At 42.1% G+C, this 22,361-nt stretch overlaps 1 protein-coding gene and 1 pseudogene across 1 annotated transcript; one reads left to right on the top strand and one right to left on the bottom strand.

Annotated features, from left to right (window-relative positions):
• Nucleotides 1–2,698: 2,698 nt before the first annotated feature.
• LOC136329904 (biogenesis of lysosome-related organelles complex 1 subunit 5 pseudogene) lies at nt 2,699–6,328 on the bottom strand (annotated as a pseudogene).
• A 207-nt stretch (nt 6,329–6,535) lies between these two features.
• Nucleotides 6,536–7,105, top strand: LOC136329903 (mitochondrial import inner membrane translocase subunit Tim29-like). Its single transcript, XM_066266483.1, has one exon. The coding sequence runs from the start codon at nt 6,536–6,538 to the stop codon at nt 7,103–7,105; it is 570 nt and encodes a 189-aa protein (XP_066122580.1).
• Nucleotides 7,106–22,361: the final 15,256 nt, after the last annotated feature.

Raw genomic sequence — 22,361 nt, 5'->3', positions numbered from 1 at the left:
CTCCAGAAGAGAAGCAAATTATGTAAGTCTGAACAGAGTTTAAAATAAATAAAATAAGAATATATAAAAAGCACAGAAATTAAACAATTTAACAATAATAAACACTGAGCATACCAAAAGGAAAACTTAAGCTATAAACTAGGATACACTCCACATTAGACATAGTTGAAGGGATAATTAGTAAACTGGAAGCCACATAGGGAGGAGATACTTGAGCTAGGTCTTGAGGAACTCACAGAAAATATAAAGCAGGGAGATAAATGCGGAAGCAGAAAAGACAGAAGCAGTTTGAAAATCTGTTGAGATATGGACCAGCACTGTGCAACATTCAGTCGGATTTCAGAAAAAGGAGATTAAAGGGTATGTAGAGAAGGGTGATTGGAAGAGATCATGGCTGAAGATTTTCCACAATTAATAACACAAGTGTTCTCAGAGTGCCAAATAGAATAAGTAAAAATACATCCATATCTGAACGTACCAAAGTGAACCACAAAACACCAAGCGTGAAGAGAGGAAGGCATCCCAGAATGCCAGAGGAAGCTGGGGCAATGTTTGAATTCTGTTGTGGGGATCCTTAGTCACAGCTTGGGTTGGGTAGACCTTCCTCATTCTAGCAGTAATATTATCTTATGGATTCATTAACTAATTGGATTTAGCCAACCCTTTCCTTTTCATCTCCTGTATTAACTTTAACCACACTTTCAACATGCAGCCAAGAATGAAACTTTGATAGTAAGCCATAAATTTACACAAACAAGCGTCATTTTTCTGCACTAGCAACACTGAGATAACATGAAAGCATTATGTTTTTTTCTTTCTTCTGCCTTTCTTTACTGAAGAACAATTAAAAAAATATTTGGAAGATTTAATACCTCAAATTCATTTGCCTTAAATCTTCTTGAAAGTATTGCAGTTCATTTTGCATTGTTTATGGCAAATAAAAAATCAGCTTAGTTCCTCAATTAGACTGTTATATGCAGATTTTTATTTTTTTTTGGTTTTGTTTTGAAAGCATGTTTTTCAAAGCTAGGGACAGTGAAACAAGGAAGGACTTAAGATAGAAAAAGAAACAGGAAGAGAGCCTGTTAGCTCACTGAGAATGAGAAGTCTGAGAAGGTGCCTTAGTAAAGACAGGTTCAGGAGGCTAGCCCTGGTTGCAATATAAAAACGCAGATTTTTAAAGACAGCATTGGTACATGGTCATCATAATACACCTACTTATGAAACAGACATTAAACACTAGAAAGAATTTACATTTAACACAGATCATTTGCCACGTGGGCTAATACTCCTGGTATATTCAGAGCCAGAACTGTTTTATGCTCCAGGGGTACTCCTGGACAGATTTTGCTTATTGAACAGCTGAAACATGTATAGACATTATTTGTCTTACAAAGTCCATACACAGCAAAACAGACACAAAAATGAGGTCAATACTATGGGCAAGATTATGGTTCCTGGAAAGGCTAAAAGTCAACTATATTTTTGGTAAACTTTTCCTTTTGAGCATGTTTTAAAAGCTGAAAATGTTAAGTGCCGAAAGGCCACAAAACCTGTCATCAGTGAAACACGTGGGGTCATGCTGTACGGCCAAGTCTGTGCCTCTCAGGCAGCTCAGAGACACCAGGGCCACCTTTGCCATCATAAAGGCCATTTTACTCTCGCCTCTCTTAAGTGTGATCTCTGTTCCAAGGACAGTTGTTTTTGTCTCTATTACTCATAGGATAACACTTGACACATTCCTCCAATAGCTAAGGAGGCTAAAACAGCAGTTATTATATCTGCCTTCTAAACCACAATAATAAACCAGTATTAACCCTGTATAAGAACAAATTTAATTATTTTTCTCTCTAAGAAGTCGATACTTACAGTACTCTGAGATAATCAATAAAAAAAGATCAATTTGATTAACAAAGAGTAAATTTATTCCATTTTCCTCCCCATTCAAATAATCATATATAGATTCTTAGAACTGGAAAACTGTAGCACTCTTCTTCCACTAAACATTGCTATTGTGTGTGTGTGTGTGTGTGTGTGTGTGTGTGTGTGTGACAGAGACAGAGAGAGGGATAGACAGACAGGAAGGGAGAGAGATGAGAAGCATCAATTCTTTGTTGGGGCTTTGTTCACTAATTGCTTTCTTGTATGTGCCTTGACCAGGAGCTAGAGCCGAGTGAGTGACCCCTTGCTCAAGCCGGCAACCTCAGGGTTTCGAACCTGGGTCCTCTGCATCCCAGTCTGATGCTCTATCCACTGTGCGACCACCTGGTCAGGCCCACTAAACATTTAATTAAGACTCCAGTTGTTTCTTTGTTTTAATTTAATGAGAGGAGGAGAGGCAGAGACAGACACCTGTATGTGTGCTGACCAGGATCCACCTGCAAAGTCAACTTAGGGGTGATGCTCTGCCCATTTGGGGCATTGCTCCATTGCTCAGCAACTGAGCTCTTCTTAGCACCTGAGGCAGAGGCCATGGAGCCATCTTCAGTCTACCAGGGGCCAACTTGCACCAATGGAGCCATGGCTGCAGGAGGGGGAGAGAGAGAGAGAGAGAGAGAGAGAGAGAGAGAGAGAGAGAGAGAGAAAGAGAGAGAATAAGAGAAGAAGGGGTGGAGAAGCAGATGGGTGCTTCTCCAGTGTGCTCTGACCAGAATCGAACCTGGGACAGCCACACGCAGGAATGACACTTTACCACTGAGCCAACCCGTCAGGGCCAAGACTCCAGGTTTTTTTCTTCTGATTTAAGAGTGCTATTGAATATTTTGTTAAGCTTGAAGCAGAGGCTAAGTGATTTAGTGGGAATAGTTCTTTGGGAGAAGTCAACGTTTCCTTATTAGTTTGTCATTGTTCATATTCTTAAAAGTTTGAAGATTTTTCTAGCTCTGTTGCTAAGCAATGGAGCAATGCCCCAGATGGGCAGATCATCACCCCATAGAGGGCTTGCCCAATGCCAGAGTCTGTCTCTCTGTCTCCCCTGCTCTCAATTAAAAAAAAAAGGTTGAACACATTGCTAGGTCCTTTTCCATTTCAGTATATTGCTCTTTAAGCCTCTCCACAGCCTTTCCATGCTCTTCATCCACGTCAGTCTGTATGTTGTGTTGTTCTTCTATGAAATCTTCCTACGGGATTAAATGCTCTTTTACACTAACTATTAAATGGTCATTATAAATCTTTTTTCATTCCTGCTCCTTCTGTTGGAGTCTGAAGACTGAGTCAGTAGCTGCCAGCAGTCTGTGGAGAACATAGTTGAAGTTGTCTTGCATTGTTTCTCTACACTTGAGAAGAATATGTTTATTTGTTTCATGGATGGTGGTCTTTAAATTTTCAAGAACTTGCATTTCTCAAGCACCACGTTTTTCCTCAAATTCACAAAATAATAGGTTTCATCCAGCGGTGGGATTCAGCCGGTTTGCACCAGTTCAGCTGATCCAATATCTAATTTTTTGTTGAGATTAGCGAACCAGTTGTTAAAACGGCACTTGTAATCAGGGTTCTCTCTAAGGTGGGCACCTGGGCAGCCGCCCAATGTGGAAATCACAGATTTACATTCCTTACTCTTCTCTTTTAATGTTCATCTGCGCAACAGCGTATTCTCAGTAGTAATGTTCATTCTGTCCATAGGTGAAAAAAATTGCAAGTGAGGACATCAATCAAGAAGCAATATGGAAATATCTTAAATAACAGTTTTTTTGCCAGGTATTATTTAATATTTTTCATTAATATTTCAACACTCTTCCTTATAACATAACCTAGTTTTGTGTATCTCTTTTATTGTTTTTATTTAAGTATTAAATGCATGAAATAATAAACTACCTTTTGGTATATTGTTTTTTATACTTAAAAGGGTCATTAGGGCAGAGAACCAGTTGTTAAATTATTTAAATCTCACCACTGGTTTCACCTTGAATAACTGATCTGTGATCTAACAGCCTTGAATACACTTCTCCAAGATCCATATCTATGAGGTGAGCCCCTGGTCCCTAGGGAGTTCCTCTTCTTGCTGCTGGTGCCAGCCTCACAGCCCACCACCGTCTCCCTCTCTCCACACTTACCCCTACTGGACCTATCCAATTCTTTAAGAGCTGAATTTCTCTTCAAACTTACTTTTTAAATGAAATTTTTTATTTTGAGATAATTGTAGATTGACATTGTAGTTATAAAAATAGTACAGAGAGATCCTGAATTTCCTAATTTTTGAGATTCCGATTTTTTAAAAAATTTTGAACAACTGTCCACTACTAGTTGTAATGATAGTGTAATCCTTTTTCTTTCTTAAATCTTAAATTTGTTCCCCTTTTTTAAGTGAGAAACAGAAAGGCAGAGAGACAGATTCCTGTGTGTGCCCTGACAGGGACCCACCCTGCAAGCCTGGTCTGAGGCTGATGCTCTGCCCATCTGCAGCTGCTGCTCCATTGCTCTGCAACTGAGCTATTTCAGCCTGAGGCAAGGCCATGGGGGCCATCCTCAGCACCTCGGGCCAACTTGCTCAAACCTTTTGTGCCATGGCTGTGAGAGGGAAGGAGGGAAGGGGGGAGAGAGAGAGAGAGAGAGAGAGAGAGAGAGAGAGAGAAGGAGAATGGTGGAGAAGCAGGTGGCCGCTTCTCCTGTGTGCCCTGACTGGGAATGGAACCCACAGTCCACACGCTCGGCCAATGCTCTACTACTGAGTCAACTGGCCAGGGCCAATGACTTTTTATTACTTAGAAATTTATGGTTAAGGAAATTAAAATTTCAACTTATATACTTTTTTTGTCAGAGGAGTATGATCAATAAAATATCTTCAAGCATAAGAACCTATTACATTAGAGTAAAATTCTGTGAAGGAAGTGGGATAGAATTAATTCAAAGAGAAAAAATAATGATAAAAAATTTCCAAAAGTTAAACAACTTGTTCTTTTATTTTAAAAATGGGTGATGGTTGAAATTAAATTGATATATTATTTATAGACTATTAGAAACAATTTGAAAGAGCAACGTGAAAGTTTTATTTTAAAATATCAATATTGCCTGACCAGGCGGTGGTGCAGTGGATAGAGGGTCGGACTGGGATGTGGAGGATCCAGGTTCGAGACCTCGAGGTCGCCAGCTTGAGCGCGAGCTCATCTGGTTTGAGCAAAAGCTCACCAGCTTGGACCCAAGGTCGCTGGCTCCAGCAAGGGGTTACTCAGTCTGCCGTAGCCCCACAGTCAAGGCACATATGCGAAAGCAATCATGAACAACTAAGGAACCACAGCGAAGAACTGATGTTTCTCATCTCTCTCCCTTCCTGTCTGTCTGTCCCTATCTGTCCCTCTCTCTGACTCTCTCTGTCTCTCCCACCCCACAAAATCAATATTTATAACATATTAAAAATTATATGCTTTAAGACTATTTATATATGACCCTGGCCAGTTGGCTCAGCGGTAGGGCATCTGCTCAGCGTGTGGAAGTCCAGGGTTTGATTCCGGGTCAGGGCTCACAGAATAAGCAACGATCTTCCTTCTCCACCCCTCCTACTTGCCCTTCTCTCTCTCTCTTTGTCTCTCTCTTTCTTTCTCTCTCCCCTTCCCTCCTAGAGCCATGGCTGGAATGGTTTTAGCAATTTGGCTCCAGGCGCTGGGGATGGCTCTATGGCATCCTCAGGTGCTGACACAGCTCTGTTGCAGAGCAATGAAGCAGGGACTCCAGATGGGCAGAGCATTGCCCTGTAGGGGGCTTGCCAGGTAGATCCCAGTCTGGGTGCATGTGGGAGTCTGTCTGCCTGCCTCCCTGCCTCTCACTTAATAAAAACAAAACAAACAGAAAACAGAAAACTATTTATGTGAAAAGTGTTTGATGTCAAGTTAAAACTGAACAAAGAAGCACACTCATGCTCCACACAATGAAATATTATGTAGCATTAAAAAGGAAGGCAATGTTGACATATACTATAATATGGATGAACCTTAAGGTCCTTATTTAAGTGAAACAAGCCAATTACAAAAAGACAAATAGTATTTGGTTCTATTTACATAAGGTAATAGAGGGGTCAAAATTAAGCAACAGAAAGATTGCTGGTTGCCAGGAGCTGGGAGGTAGGGATAATTGGAAGTTGTTGTCCAATGGGTGTAGAGTTTCAGTTTTGCCAGGTAAGGATTCTGGAGATGAAGTGCCCAATAATGTGAATGTATTTACTACCACTGAACTGTATGTAGACTTAAAAATGGTTCTAGTGGTTAATATGTTGTATGTATTTTACCACAATAAAAATATTTTTTTTAGTGAATGTAGGAATACCTATACTTTCATATCTTGGGGGAGGGCAATGCAAGAGCAGTAAGATTTTAACACAGCTGCCACTGTTATCCATTCCTCTGTTGACGGACCTATGGCTGTATTTGTTACTACAAACAGATGCTAACGAGAATAGCCTTATACACATAGTTCCCCTAGTTCATGGAGAAGATTTTCTCTAGGGTGTCGACCTGGGAGAGGCCTTGAGGATGTTGATCTTGTGAGTTTTCTTCCAACCTGTAGATTTTGAGGGGTTCGGTGGCAAAGGCGCGGAGAAGCAGGGATGCGGCAGCCGCGCTCGGGATGTGTGGACAGGGTGGGGGCCCGGTCCGCGCGCGGCGCCGGGGCTGCGCCCAGGCTCGGCGGGACGCGGTGGAGCCACGCGCGCCGGGGGGCGGCCGTGTACCTGGGGCTGTCGGGCAGCGAGGCGGCCTTGGAGGAGGCGCTGCTGGGCGCGTCGCGGGCGGAGCGGAGCGGGCTGCGGGCTCCGGGCCCCTGCTCGCGGGTGTACCGGGCGCCCTACGCCGCCCAGGCCCGCTGTCGCGACCCGCCGCCCCATTGGACCGAGTTCCCGCACCGGATCCTGAACGTGGTCTTCGTGGGTCGCTCGTGGGTGCTGGGGCTCGGATGCGACTTCAGTGACGACGAGCTCCTCTACCTGCGGGCACATGTGCGCGTCTGGCCGCATCAGCGGCGTGCGGAGGCCAGCGAGCAGCTCTCCGAAGAGCATGGGCAGCCCCGCCTGCTCGGCGGCGCCCAGGTGGACGGGGCGCCGAGGGGGGAGCAGGTCTCGCAGGGGAAGGACAGGCTGGCCCGGAGCCAGGCCGACCTGCCCGTGCCGAGGCCGCGATGAAACCCGGTGAGGCCTGGTCCGGACCCAGCTCCCAGCCCTGAGGTCTCCTGGAGGACTGTTTGCCTGGGATTGTGCAGTAGGTGTGAGTAAGTGAGCCTCCAGGGCAGCGTGACGGAGATAAACTATATGTCAGGGGTCCCCAAACTACGCCCCCTGAGGCCATTTATCCGGCCCCTTCCGCACTTCCGGAAGGGACACCTCTTTCATTGGTGGTCAGTGAGAGGAGCATAGTCCCCATTGAAATACTGGTCAGTTTGTTGATTTAAATTTACTTGTTCTTTATTTTAAATATTGCATTTGTTCCTGTTTTGTATTTTTACTTTAAAATAAGATATGTGCAGTGTGCATAGGGATTTGTTCATAGTTGTTTTTATAGTCCGGCCCTCCAACGGTCTGAGGGACAGTGAGCTGGCCCCCTGTGTAAAAAGTTTGGGGACCCCTGCTATATGCAGTGTTCTCCCTGGGTTTTCACAAAATTAGGGGGTCTTTCTCCCTCTCACATTGTTTCCTGGTAGCTGAAGCTAATTCAGAGCCTCCTCGGTCTGGGAGATGGGGAGAGCTGAAGCGACAAGACCACATAACATTGATCACTGCCAGAGTGATTAATGAGCCTTATACAGAAATAAACCTTTTTCACTGGGCTTCAGGGTCCCCTTGACTAAGGCATCCTATCTGTCAGGTTACTCCCAACCTCTCCTAAAGCCATTCAGATTTTTGTTTTAAATTTTGAGCTGCATTGTGTATACTCTTATAAGTAACATTGTTCTTTTAATTTTATTGAATTTTTAAAAAGTTATTGCCTGACTTGTGGTGATGCATTGGATAAAGCGTTGACCTGAAACACTGAGGTCCCTGGTTCAAAACTCTGGTCAAGGCACATATGGGAGTTGATCCTCCCTGCTCTCCCTTCTCTCTCTCTCTCTCTCTCTCTCTCAAATGAATAAAGTCTTAAAAATATTAATTTTAGAGAGAGAAACATCGATTTGCTGTTCCACTTATTTATGCATTCATTGGTTTTTTTCTTGTATGTGCCCTGGCTGAGGATCAACCCGCAACCTTGGTGTATGAGGAGAATGCTTTAACCAACTGAACTACCCAGCCAGGGCCCATTTTAATTTTAACTTATTTTGAAATAAGTATAGTCTCAGAGTAAACTGGAAAAATAATACAGGACATCCTTTGTATCCTTCACCTAGATTCTCCAAACGGTAACATTTTACATAAGCAGAACCAAATTAGAGGTTGAAGTTTATATAACTATTTGCATTTTACAGGGAAACCTTTTCCAAGACAATCTGCTTTTATCATTTGTGTATTAAGAGTGGTGTCAAAGTGAGATGGAAGGATAAAACATTTTCTGACCTGGAATCTATATGGAATCATAGATTCTGGTTATGTTATACTTCAGTAACCTTTAAAACACAGAATCCTATGGAAAAAAATATGCTAGTGTATATAGTTGGTACTTAGCTAGGTTAAAACTAAATTTATAAGAATAAGACTTTCTCACCTAGGTGGCTTTTGGCTAGTTAATTAAATGAGATGAAACAATTAAACCAAACCAATCCAGACCAAACAAAAAACAAAACAAAAAAAACCCTGTAGCTATTGAGTTTCTCTTTACCCACATGGTTTATAAGTCTTGGTTTTGTTAGTCTTTTCAATTCTGATAATCTGATAGGTATAAGTTGGTATCTCACTGTGGTTTAAACTTGCATCCCCCTAGTTAAGGTTGAGATGAGCATCTTTTATATGTTGGCCTGTCAGCTTGACTCTTCTGTGAAGTGCCTATTTACATTCCTTGCCCACTGTTGTGTTGGGCGTAAGCAATGTAACTTCCACACACCAAGTACTGTCCCTGCCTTCCAGAACTCACATCACTTAAAATACAAATTTTATTGGTGCTTAGAGAACCTGATTTTTTTGAATTTATTTTTAAAATGTCTTCTGATAGATTTTTTTCTCTTTAGATTTTATTTATTCATTTTTTAGAGAGAGGAAGACAGAGAGACAGAGAGAGAGAAGGGGGAGGAGCAGAAAGCATCAACTCCCATATGTGCCTTGACCAGGCAAGCCTGGGGTTTTGAACCAGCAACCTCAGTGTTCCAGGTCGACCCTTTACCCACTGCGCCACCACAGGTCAGGTGAGAACCTGATTTCTTTCCAACAATTGTGCACTACTAATTTTTTTTTCCTTGCTTGGCAATAAATATTTTAATTTTTGTTTCATTTTTATGACAAATAATTTTCAAGTTTATTTCCTTTTTTTTTTAATACAAAGCTAAACCTCAAACAGGTACAACCAAGACATTTTATCTCACATTGACACACTCCGTCATATTCTCCTCCAATTTGATGACCACTTACCAGGCAAATGTGTTATGATGGCAAGACTTCTCAAGTAGTACATCCAGAGGCTGGGTAGTTGGGGTTGGGGTAGGGGGGCATCAAAATTGAATATGGGTTCTCACACCCATCTTCATTCATATTCATTCATACCTGGGACCAGGGGAATGGGAGACTCCAGGTTCAGTCCAGAACCCCAGCCCCCTGGACTGAAAGGTAACGGTGAAACTTTGTCCCCCTTCAGGAGATGAGAAGCTACCTATTCCTCCTGCCTTCACAGCTATGGTGAAACTGCTCTTAGCCTAGATTCCTGGTTGCTGGACCTACTGGCTTCCCTGGGGTTGGGGCCTGCACTTCAAGGCTGTGGGCTCACCCTTTGGTTCAGCTGCACATTCTGCATTTTGCAGGAAGGACACAGGTGGTCTGACAAACAGAAAGCCTGGCAGCAGGTTGAAACTTTCATCCCAGCAGAATCAGGTCTGGGTGGGGTGGGGGGTGGGGAGATCAGATAAGTAATTTCTGGTCCCACTACAAAACTTTATCTTTAATAGAATAGGGTACCATCTCAAATCTCTTTAAAAAAAAAACCCCACCAAACCAAAAGAAGAAGAAAAATAAAAAAACAGCCACATCACTCACTTTAAGACTTATATACACATATAAGTTGTTTTTTTGTGTTTTTTTCTTTTTATATTATATTATTTTTTACAGATAAATTTAGTGTTCACATTTCTATTAAAAAATTACTCCAGGTTTGAAAGACTCTGTCCCAGGGTGGCTAGCTAAAACATTGCTTTTCCATGCCTACATCTACCTGTCCTGATGCTTTGAGGTGCCCAGAAAAGTAGCAGTCCGAAGTCTAGGTCTGGCCACACCCACTGGCCTCAGGCTCTGTAAGCTTTCGAGAAGCAGAGGAAAAGACTAACATACTATGAAACCTTTTCAAAAAAATTTGTACACAAAAGGGGTAAAAATAGGGACATGGGGGTGGGGGTGAAGGTATTATATTCACTGGGACACTTGAATCTATGTAAACACAATATATTAAAATTAATAAAAATTTTGTACACTTTCATGTGGAAAACAAGAGCTTGGGAATATCCCACCCAGACCGTTGGGAAGGGGCATTACTAATTCCAACAACCAAGTGGGCCTTCAGTTTTTTGTTCATGAGCCGTCCTGAGTTCTGTGGTATTCAGTTAAGGCTCTGGCCAAAAACATCGTGAGATAAAATAAACCTGTCAAAAGGCACATTTTTTTCATCTTTTTCGTGTGTGTGTGTGTGTGTGTGTGTGTGTACCTGTGTATGTATGAGAAGGAGAGATTGAGAGCTTGTCTTGAAACAGTTTACCCCAAACAGAAACTTTAAAAAGTCAGTGGAAATTTTTCTTTTTGCTGGTGGAGGATCCATAAAGTAACTTGAACTCAACCAGAAAGCTTTTTTTTTTCAGTGTCACATTTTATAAACTGATCTTGTGGGTAGAAAGTACCCCCTTCCCCACCCTGTGCAACTTTCCGAGGGGATCTGAGCAGTTCTCTTCCGGCGCCTGTGGGGCAAGCTGTGGGAGCTGGAGGAGCAGCAGGTGGAAACATTGCAAGAGGGGAGATTAATTGTTTCCACCTGCTAACCACCAGAGCTGAGGGCGGCTGAAAGGCTCCAACCCCTCCCTTAGCACAGTGACCCACTTGTAAGAGTTTTCACATTCGGGAAGAGGAGATGGGGAGCTGCGGCCCTGGAGGAAGGAAGGCCAAAAAGAGGAGCTTGGGAAAGAAAGAAAGGAATATGGAGAAGTCAAGGTCTTTCCCTTGCCTTTCTCCTCAGACAGTCCTCCAGCTCTCCCCCCCCCCTTGGGTGGGGTTAGAATGAAAGGGATTTGAGAATTTCTCAGGATGATTTTCACTTTTTCCATTTAGTAAAGGAGAGAAATGAGCTGATTCCTCCGTACCTCAGAGGCTAAGGTACACAGTCCATCTGGAATGTTCCTACATGTGTCCAGAGGCAGAGCTATGGAATAGGATCTCCGTGGTCCCCACCGTCAGCTTCCTACTTGGTCTGTCGAGAATGTTTCCATACTTCCCACCCCTTTCCTGTGAGGTCGAGCAGTGGAGAAGAGCTACATGGAGCTGGGGTGCCTGGTAGGGTTTGCAGTCTGTGCCCTACTTCACCGCCTGCTGATTCCAGTTCTGCAGGTGCCAGTGCAGAAGGACACCTCAGCGATGGGGCAGACAAGGGAACACGTGATACCACCCACACAGGGGTGCCAGGATGTGGTGGGTACAGCTAGGACAGTCACAAAAGGAGCCCAGCTCAGGCTGACACCCTCAGCGCTAAGGGTGGGGTGGGGAAGTCCGGCTGCTGTGCCTGAACCCAGTCTTCAGGGAGGCGAAGAAGCAGGCCTGGTGGAATAGTGGTGGGAGCCAGGCTGCAGTCAGGCATTATTACAAAGGCACCATAGCCAGAAGAGGCTTAGTGGGTTTGGGAAACAGCACCAATTAGGCTGACTGACGCAAAGTGAAGATGGGACCAGTGCACAGCAGCCCCTATCAGCTTCCCGGCTCAGCTTCTCATTCTGTACAATTCTCTGGGCCAGCCTTGGCAGAGGTCTAAAATACCAACCCTGGCTGATCCAAGGCCTGTATCCCTCCCCCCACTTTTCACTTTAAGTTACTTGTAATGCTGGTGGGTTCAGGCAGACGGTAGAAAAACTGCAGAGCTGGAAAGCATTGGGCCATTACCATTTAATAAAGTCTCACAACCCAGACAAGCACACAGAAAGGGAAAACTGCTTCTCAGGCAAACAAACAGCAAAATGGCCCCTCACAGTGATAGGCAAGCAAACCATGCATCCATAATCCCCTTGAGCTCAAGCACCCAGAACTTTCTATAGGCCATACACACGTGGCGCTGCCATGTGCTCACGCACCAATCAGGCAGAGAGCACTTGCAGCTGGTAACCCCACATTACTTTTCTGTAAGCCCCCGTAAGCGGCACCAGCACATTCCTCTCTAACCCCAGCGCACAGTAGCCAGATCCTAGCCTTATGCAGCTGCACCGGTAGGGCAGAGAGCTCCGTGTGCATCACCGATGCAGAAACTGGGTACCACAGTGGGGTGGGCAGGACCATGGGGTGGGGAGAAAGATGAAGAAGCGCCTGAGGACTCCTGGCAGGGGGAGGAGAAAGGAAGGATCTAGGATCGGGACTTGGAAATGAACTCGGAGAAAACATTCATTTTATCGAGGAAGAAAAACGGAGGCGCAGGGAGAGGGAGCACGTTACAGGCATCTCAGGAAGCCCTGACCTGGGACTAGCTGCTGCGGACGCTGCCGACCACGCCCCTGGGTGCGGACCCGGAATAAAATAAAAGCGCGGTTCAGTCCAGCAGGCGGCGACGTTGCGCCAGTTTGGGCGGGTTAGCTAGGGTCCGGGCGGGGGTGGGCATTCAATCTGCGCGGAATCACCAGCAAAACTGAAGTGTGTGCGCGTTCCTCCCCACCCCCAGCCACTGGGTGCCAGCCCTGTTCTCATCCTCACTAACCCTAGCTCCGGCCCTTGCATTTCTCAGGATCCCCGACTCTCAGGAGTTACCTGTTCTATTACAGGCCCTGTAGAGTCCTACTTTACGGAGCACTGATGGGGAGGTTACAGGATCAGGGCCTCTCCGAGTTCCTTCGGTCTAGTCACGCCTTCTCCCGGCTCTTGTGTGGCCCTCATGATGCTGGGAATTAAAGCTCCTTGGTCAAAACGTGCCCTGCTGTCAGACACTAACAAGTTATTGGCTCAGCTTTTCTGGTGATGTAAGTCATGGATTTTGGTTGTTCACAGGGGCCCTGAACTGATTAGACCTGTGTGTGTGTGTGTGTGTGTGTGTGTGTGTGTGTGTGTGTGTAGGGGGCGTACATTTTAGCAGATCCCTAAATCCCTCTTTGCCTCAGATGTGTACAATCAATATTTAACCTAAAAATCTTTGCCTTCTTTTTATAGGTTAAAAATACAAACAACAACAAAAGTAAAACAATTGCTCTTAGTGCCAATATGGAACTCTAATCACTTTTAATTAATATTTTGCTGTATTTATTTTGTATTATTTTTGTCTTCTTTGTTCCAATCCTATACTTAGGTATTTTTAATTTTTCCCCATCATTGTTGTTATACTTGCTATTCATGCTTGTAGTCTGTTTTTTAAATTCCTACATCATACACATTTCTCTTACATATAACATGTTCTTTATGGGTCGTACCTGGTATCTGCATAACATTCTGTACACACTATATTTTGCCCATTTAGTCCCCAATTAGACATTTAGGTCATATTTACATTTTCATTGTGTTACAGAGATTTCTAAATAGAATGTAATTTTGTTTTTTATTTATCTACCCTAAGAGTTCTCAAAAGATGTTGCAGGTTTTTGCTTGTTTGTGTTTGTTTTTGTTTTTTTTAGGTGAGAGGAAGGGAGATAGTGAGACAGACTCTTGCATGCACCCAACTGGGATCACCCGGCAACCCCTTCTGCAGCCCATGCTGGAGTACCAAGTTATTTTTAGCACCTGAGACTGACTCGCTGGGGCCCACAGAGCTCTCCTCAGCGTCCAGGGCCATGCTGGAGCTAATTGAGCCACTGACTGCGGAGTTAAGAAGCAGAGAAGAGAGGGGGCTGAGAAGCAGATGGTCATTTCTCATGTGTTTCCTGACCAGGGATCAAACTCAAGACATCTGTAGGTGGGGCTGACACTATTCACTGAGCCACTGGCCAGGTCTGTTACAGTTTAAATGGGTAAATTTTCTCCATTTGCTTTTAATTGTATTGCCCTGTGGTCTGAGAATGTATCTACATTTATGTTTTTGGGAATGTATTGAGCTTTTGATTGATGATTGATTTTGTATATAACTTTAAGCATAGTGTTGAATGAATAATTGAGTACAAAATTCTATATATTGATACTAGATCAAGTTTAGTAACATGTTATTCATACCTGCTATGTTTTTAATTTTTATCTACTTTATCTGCTAATTTCTGAAAGAACTGTAAGTTTTCAGAATATGTTTGCAGACTTACCATTTTCTTTATTATTATCATTTCATTAACTGTTATATTTTTAAGTTTGCATTTTAAATTATTTATTAGCATTTTCAGCTTTATTGACATGTAATTGACATATAATTTTATATAAATTTAAGTGTACAATTTGATGATTTGATATACATATATATTGCAAAATGATTACCACAATAAGGTTAGTTAACATATTCATCACCTCACATAGTTACAGTTTTTGGTTGTGTGAGTTGAGAATATTTACAGAACTAGAACAAATATGGATGGCCATAGTGATCTTGAGAAAGAACAAAGTGAGAGGCATAATGCTTCCTGGCTTCAAATTATACTACAAACCTATAGTAATCAAAACAGCACAGTATGAGCAATAAAACAGACACACAAATCAACAGAACAGAATAGAGAGCTGTGGGGCAGCTGTGTTAGGTTTGCTCACGGGGTTACCAGCTACAAGCACTTTGCTTGATTGGTACGTGAATGCGTGGCTGTGCCAGGTGTGTATGGCCTTTATAAGGCTACGGGTGCTTGTGCTCGAGGGAGATGGGGGATTGTGGGTGGATGGATGGATTGCCTGCCCACCACTGTGAGGGACCATTTTGCTGTTTGTTTGACTGAGAGGTGGTTTCCCCTGCCTGTGTGCCTGTCCACCATTGTGAGATTTTACTAAATGGAATGGTCCAACCCTTTCCAGCTCTGTAGTTTCTCTACCATCTGCCCGAATTCAATGTGAACCTGAGTGTGTAGGACCAAGGGGGTGGCCCCTGGCATTACATCTGGCGTGGTAGGCAGAATTTGGAGCAGACTGGTATGGAGCTGCAGCCACCCTTGAGGGGTGGGGTAGAGGGGTGGTCATTGTTATGGCTCCCCATGCCTGTCCTTTTGGGGACTGTGGGCTGGCTGTTTTTTATAGCCCTATGAGAGGAAACCAGGAGCTTTGTGCAAGAAGTGGCCCGAGGTCAAGAGCTCCAGTGTGAATTGTGGACCCAGTGGCAGCAACAGCTTGAACTAAAGCGAGCGCTAGAGAAGGAGGCCAAACGGGTTTGTGAGTTGTAGTTTGCCCTGGAAGTTGAATGTTAGTAGTGGCAGTTGTTAGAGAAACAACTGCGAGTTCAGCTTCAGTCCGAGAGCCGGCAGGAAGTCCAAGATCGAGCTGTGCCAGTGGAGTGCCTCTGAGTAGGGGGGAACAGGCGTTTCTAGCTCCTCTTCTGAGGATGAGGAGGCTTGGGCTGAGGCTGCCATCTGCACACTCAGAGCTTGGCCAGTGGTCATCCAGAAGGTAAAAACCCAGCAGCAAAAAATAGCTACTGAGCCCCTGGTAGGCTTGCTATGATTGTGGGGCATAGGGGTGAATGACATCATGCTCTCTGGAGCAAGGTGGAGAGGTGGGCCACTGTTGCCACGTGCTCCTTCTCAGGGCAGCATCTTCAGAGCTGCCATGATGGCAGGGATGAGGGTGGAGGCCTGAGGCCCTATGTGAACCTAGTTGCCTGTAATGGACCTTTACCTTGGTGACTGGCACAGACAGCTGGGCTATCTATCATGGACTGACTCTTGGACTGCAACCAGAGGTGGGCACTAGCTCCCTTGTTGGATGGACATGCTGCCTTTGGACAGTATGAGAGACAGTGATGGGGGGCAGCTCTGGTGGAGGCCCCCCTGCACTGGGAGGCTGCTCTCACCCAGTTGCAGAGATGCACCAAGGGCATTTTTGGTTTCAGAGGACATGGCCCTGGACTGTACAGGCCCCCCAACTAAGATGGGTGACTTTGTTGGCACCATGGGGTGGGGAGCTGGAGGTGGGCCTCCAGTTAACACCCTGGGCAGAGAACTCAGGGAGACATTGTGAAGGGCACTTTTGTAATTATTGTAATTATAGTGCAACTTTTGCTGTTGCTGTAGTCTCTGTTTCCTGCCATGTAGATTATGAAGCAAGCAACCCTAAAAGGTTGGAATGTGGGATAGCTGTGTTTGGCTTGCTCGAGGGGTTACCAGCTGCAAGTGCTTTGCCTGATTGGTGTGTGAGCACATGGCAGCGCCACGTGCGTATGGCCTATATAAGGTTATGGGTGCTTGAGCCCAGGGGGATTGTGGATGTGTGGATTGCTTGCCCACCACTGTGAGGGGCCGTTTTGCTGTTTGTTTGCCTGAGAAGTGATTTCCCCTACCTGTGTGCTTGTTCGCCGTTATGAGACTTTATTAAATGGTAATGGCCCAATGCTTTCTGGCTCCATAGTTTCTTTACCGTCTGCCCTAATCCAATGTGAACTTGTCTGGCTATGACAGTAGCCACTGGCATACAAGAGCCCAGAAATACTTGCACATATATGAAAAATTAAACTACAACAAAGAAGCCAAGAACACACAATGGAGGAAAAACAATCTAACAGTCTCTTCAGTAAATGATGTGGGAAAACTGGACAGTCACACGCAAGAGGATGAAATTAGATCACTACCTTGCACCATACACAGAAATTAACTCAAAATAAATTAGATTTGAATGTAAGACCGGAAACTATAAAATTCTTAAAAGAAACATAGGTGGTAATCTCCTTGACATCAGTCTTTGTAATTTCTTTTTGGATATGATTCCAAAGGCAAGGGAAACAAAAGCAAAAATAAACAAATGGGACTGCAGCAAACTAAAAAGCTTTTGCACAGTGAAGGAAATAATCAACAAAATGAAAAGGCCAACAAGCACTTGAAAAGATGTTCAACATCGTTAATTATCAGAGAAATACAAATCGAAATCACAATGAGATATTGCCTAATACTTGTTAGTATAGTTATCAGCAAAAAGACAAGAAATAACAAGTGTGGTAGAAAATGTGGAGAAAAAGGAACCCTCGTGTGCTGTTGATGAGAATGTCAACTGTGTAGCCATTATGGAAAACTGTATAGAGATTCTTGAAAAATTAAGAATTAAACTACCCCATGACCCAGTATTCCACTTCTATATCTAAAAAAATCCAAAACACAAATATGAAAATATATACGCACACCTATGTTTATTGCAGCATTATTTACAATAACCAAGATATGGAAACTATCAGGATGTCCATGAGTGGATGAAGAAGTGGCACATATAGACAATGAGATACTATTTTTTTTATTATATTTTATAATTTTATTTTTTTAATGGGGTGACATCAATAAATCAGGATACATATATTCAAAGATAACAAGTCCAGGTTATCTTGTCGTTCAATTATGTTGCATACCCACCACCCAAAGTCAGATTGTCCTCTGTCACCTTCTATCTTGTTTTCTTTGTGCCCCTCCCCACCCCCTATCCCTCTCCCATTCCCCCCTCCCCCCCGTAACCACCACACTCTTATCAATGTCTCTTAGTTTCACTATTATGTCCCACCTACGTATGGAATAATACAGTTCCTGTTTTTTTCTGATTTACTTATTTCGCTTCGTATCATGTTATCAAGATCCCACCATTTTGCTGTAAATGTTCCGATGTCATCATTTCTTATGGCTGAGTAGTATTCCATAGTGTATATGTGCCACATCTTCTTTATCCAGTCATCTATTGACGGGCTTTTTGGTTGTTTCCATGTCCTGGCCACTGTGAACAATGCTGCAATGAACATGGGGCTGCATGTGTCTTTACGTATCAATGTTTCTGAGTTTTTGGGGTATATACCCAGTAGAGGGATTGCTGGGTCATAAGGTAGTTCTATTTTCAGTTTTTTGAGGAACCACCATACTTTCTTCCATAATGGTTGTACTACTTTACATTCCCACCAACAGTGTATGAGGGTTCCTTTTTCTCCACAGCCTCTCCAACATTTGCTATTACCTGACTTGCTAATAACAGCTAATCGAACAGGTGTGAGGTGGTATCTCATTGCCGTTTTGATTTGCATTTCTCTAATAGCTAAAGAAGATGAGCATCTTTTCATATATCTGTTGGCCATTTGTATTTCTTCCTGGGAGAAGTGTCTATTCATATCCTCTTCCCATTTTTTTATTGGATTGTTTGTTTGTTTGTTGTTGAGTTTTATGAGTTCTTTGTATATTTTGGATATTAGGCCCTTATCTGAGCTGTTGTTTGAAAATATCATTTCCCATTTAGTTGGCTTTCTGTTTATTTTGTTATCAGTTTCCCTTGCTGAGCAAAAACTTCTTAGTCTGATGTAGTCCCATTCATTAATTTTTGCCTTCACTTCTCTTGCCATTGGAGTCAAATTCATAAAATGCTCTTTAAAACCCAGGTCCATGAGTTGAGTACCTATGTCTTCTTCTATGTACTTAATTGTTTCAGGTCTTATGTTTAGATCTTTGATCCATTTTGAGTTAATTTTTGTACAGGGGGAGAGACTGTAGTCCAGTTTCATTCTTTTGCATGTGGCTTTCCAGTTTTCCCAGCACCATTTATTGAAGAGGCTTTCTTTTCTCCATTGTGTGTTGTTGGCCCCTTTATCAAAAATTATTTGACTGTATATATGTGGTTTTATTTCTGGACTTTCTATTCTGTTCCATTGGTCTGAGTGTCTATTTTTCTGCCAATACCATGCTGTTTTGATTGTCGTGGCCCTATAATAGAGTTTGAAGTCAGGTATTGTTATGCCCCCAGCTTCATTCTTTTTCTTTAGGATTGCTTTGGCTATTCGGGGTTTTTTATAGTTCCATATAAATCTGATGATTTTTTGCTCTATTTCTTTAAAAAATGTCATTGGAATTTTGATGGGAATTGCATTAAATTTGTATATTGCTTTGGGTAATATAGCCATCTTGATTATATTTATTCTTCCTAGCCAAGAACAAGGTATATTCTTCCATCTCATTATATCTTTTTCGATTTCCCTTAACAATGGTTTATAGTTTTCATTATATAAGTCCTTTACATTCTTTGTTATGTTTATTCCTAAGTATTTTATTTTTTTTGTTGCAATCGTGAAGGGGATTATTCTTTTGAGTTCCTTCTCAGTTGTTTCATTGTTGGCATATAGAAAGGCTATTGACTTCTGTATGTTAATTTTGTATCCTGCGACCTTACTGTATTGGCTTATTGTTTCTAGTAGTCTTTTTTTGGATTCTTTGGGGTTTTCGATGTATAGGATCATATCATCTGCAAAAAGTGATACCTTTACTTCTTCTTTTCCGATATGGATGCCTTTTATTTCTTTGTCTTGTCTGATTGCTCTGGCTAGAACCTCTAGTACCACATTAAATAAGAGTGGAGAGAGTGGACAACCCTGTCTTGTTCCTGATTTAAGGGGGAAAGCCTTCAGTTTAGTGCCATTTAATATGATGTTAGCTGATGGTTTATCATATATGGCCTTTATCATGTTGAGATATTTTCCTTCTATACCCATTTTGTTGAGAGTCTTAAACATAAAATTGTGTTGTATTTTATCGAAAGCCTTTTCTGCGTCTATTGATAAGATCATGTGGTTTTTGTTCTTTGTTTTGTTGATATGGTGTATTACATTAACCGTTTTACGTATGTTGAACCATCCTTGAGATTCTGGGATGAATCCCACTTGATCATGATGTATTATTTTTTTAATATGTTGTTGTATTCGATTTGCTAGTATTTTGTTTAGTATTTTAGCATCTGTATTCATTAGAGATATTGGTCTGTAGTTTTCTTTTTTTTGTGCCATCCTTGCCTGGTTTTGGTATGAGGGTTATGTTGGCCTCATAAAATGTGTTTGGAAGTATTGCTTCTTCTTCAATTTTTTGGAAGACTTTCAGTAGAATAGGAACCAAGTCTTCTTTGAATGTTTGATAAAATTCGCTGGTATAGCCGTCAGGGCCTGGACTTTTATTTTTGGGGAGGTTTTTAATGGTTTTTTCTATTTCTTCTCTACTGATAGGTCTGTTTAGGCTTTCTGCTTCTTCTTGACTCAGTCTAGGAAGGTTGTATTGTTCTAGGAATTTATCCATTTCTTCTAGGTTGTTGAATTTAGTGGCATAAAGTTTTTCATAGTATTCTACAATAATTCTTTGTATATCTACGGTGTCCGTGGTGATTTCTCCTCTTTCATTTTGGATTTTGTTTATATGAGTTCTTTCTCTTTTTTCCTTGGTAAGTCTTGCCAAGGGTTTGTCAATTTTGTTGATCTTTTCAAAGAACCAGCTCCTTGTTCTATTAATTTTGTCTATAGTTTTTCTGTTCTCTAATTCATTTATTTCTGCTCTGATTTTTATTATCTCCTTTCTTCGGCTGGTTTTGGGTTGTCTTTGTTCTTCTTTTTCTAGTTCCTTAAGGTGGGAAGTTAAGTGGTTCACTTGGGCTCTCTCTTGTTTGTTCATATATGCCTGAAGCGATATGAACTTCCCTCTTATCACTGCTTTTGCTGCATCCCATAGATTCTGATATGTCGTATTGTCATTTTCATTAGTCTGTATATATCTTTTGATCTCTGCACTTATTTCTTCTTTGACCCATTCATTTTTTAAAAGTATGTTGTTTAGTTTCCACATTTTTGTGGGATTTTTTTCCTCTCTTTTGCAGTTGAATTCTAGTTTCAAGGCTTTATGATCAGAAAATATGCTTGGTACAACTTCAATTTTTCTGAATTTGCTGATGTTGTTTTTGTGGCCCAACATATGGTCAATTCTTGAGAATGATCCATGTACACTGGAGAAAAATGTATACTCAGTCACTTTGGGATGAAATGTCCTGTAGATGTCTATCATATCCAGGTGCTCTAGTGTTTTGTTTAAGGCCACTATGTCTTTGTTGATTCTCTGTTTGGATGACCGATCTAGAGCCGTCAGCGGTGTATTGAGGTCTCCAAGTATGATTGTATTTTTGTCAGTTTTTGTTTTAAGATCAATAAGTAGCTGTCTTATATATTTTGGTGCTCCTTGGTTTGGTGCATATATATTAAGAATTGTTATGTCTTCTTGATTCAGTGTCCCCTTAGCCATTATGAAATGGCCATTTTTGTCTCTGAGTACTTTTCCTGTCTTGTAGTCAGCATTATCTGATATGAGTATTGCTACACCTGCTTTTTTTTGGATGTTATTTGCTTGGAGTATTGTTTTCCAGCCTTTCACTTTAAATTTGTTTTTATCCTTGTTACTTAGATGAGTTTCCTGTAGGCAGCATACAGTTGGATTTTCTTTTTTAATCCATTCTGCTACTCTGTGCCTTTTTATTGGTGAGTTTAATCCGTTTACATTTAGTGTAATTATTGATACTTGTGAGTTCCCTATTGCCATTTTATATCTTGCTTTCTGTTAGTTTCGTGTCTTGTTTGATCCTTCTCTTTCGTTTTTCTATCTTTTGTTTTTATTTGGTTGTATTCCATACATCTTTCCTCTGTTGCTATCTTTTTTATCTCATGTGCTTCTGTGGTGGTTTTTTCAATGGTGGTTACCTTTGAGTAATGAAAAGGGTCCCTACCCTGTTCATTGTAGCGAACTATTTTGTGAGTACTTTTGCACTCCATCGTCCTTTGCTACTGTTAATCTCCGTCTTCTCCCCCTCTTTCTTTTTGTTGTTGTCACAGTTTAAATTTGGTTTTATTGTGTTCTTCTTGGAGCTTTTACTTGTGGCTCTGTTTTTTTTTGTTCTTTGTATCTGATTGGAGAACCCCCTTTAGTAATTCCTGGAGTGGGGGTTTTCTGATGATAAATTCCCTCATCTTTTCTGTATCTGTGAATGTTTTTATTTCTCCTTCGTATTTGAAGGATAGCTTTGATGGGTATAGTATTCGTGGCTGAAAGTTCCTCTCTTTCAGGACTTTAAATATTGGGGTCCACTCTCTTCTAGCTTGTAGAGTTTCTGCTGAGAAATCTGATGATAATCTAATGGGCCTTCCTTTATATGTTGTATTCTTCTTTTCCCTGGCTGCCTTGAGAATTTTTTCTTTGCTGTTGGTTTGTGT

The sequence above is a fragment of the Saccopteryx bilineata genome, chromosome 3 (assembly GCF_036850765.1).
Source record: "Saccopteryx bilineata isolate mSacBil1 chromosome 3, mSacBil1_pri_phased_curated, whole genome shotgun sequence".
NCBI lineage: Eukaryota > Metazoa > Chordata > Mammalia > Chiroptera > Emballonuridae > Saccopteryx > Saccopteryx bilineata.
Note: the sequence above shows the minus strand (reverse complement) of the source record. Positions and strands in the feature narration are given on the sequence as shown.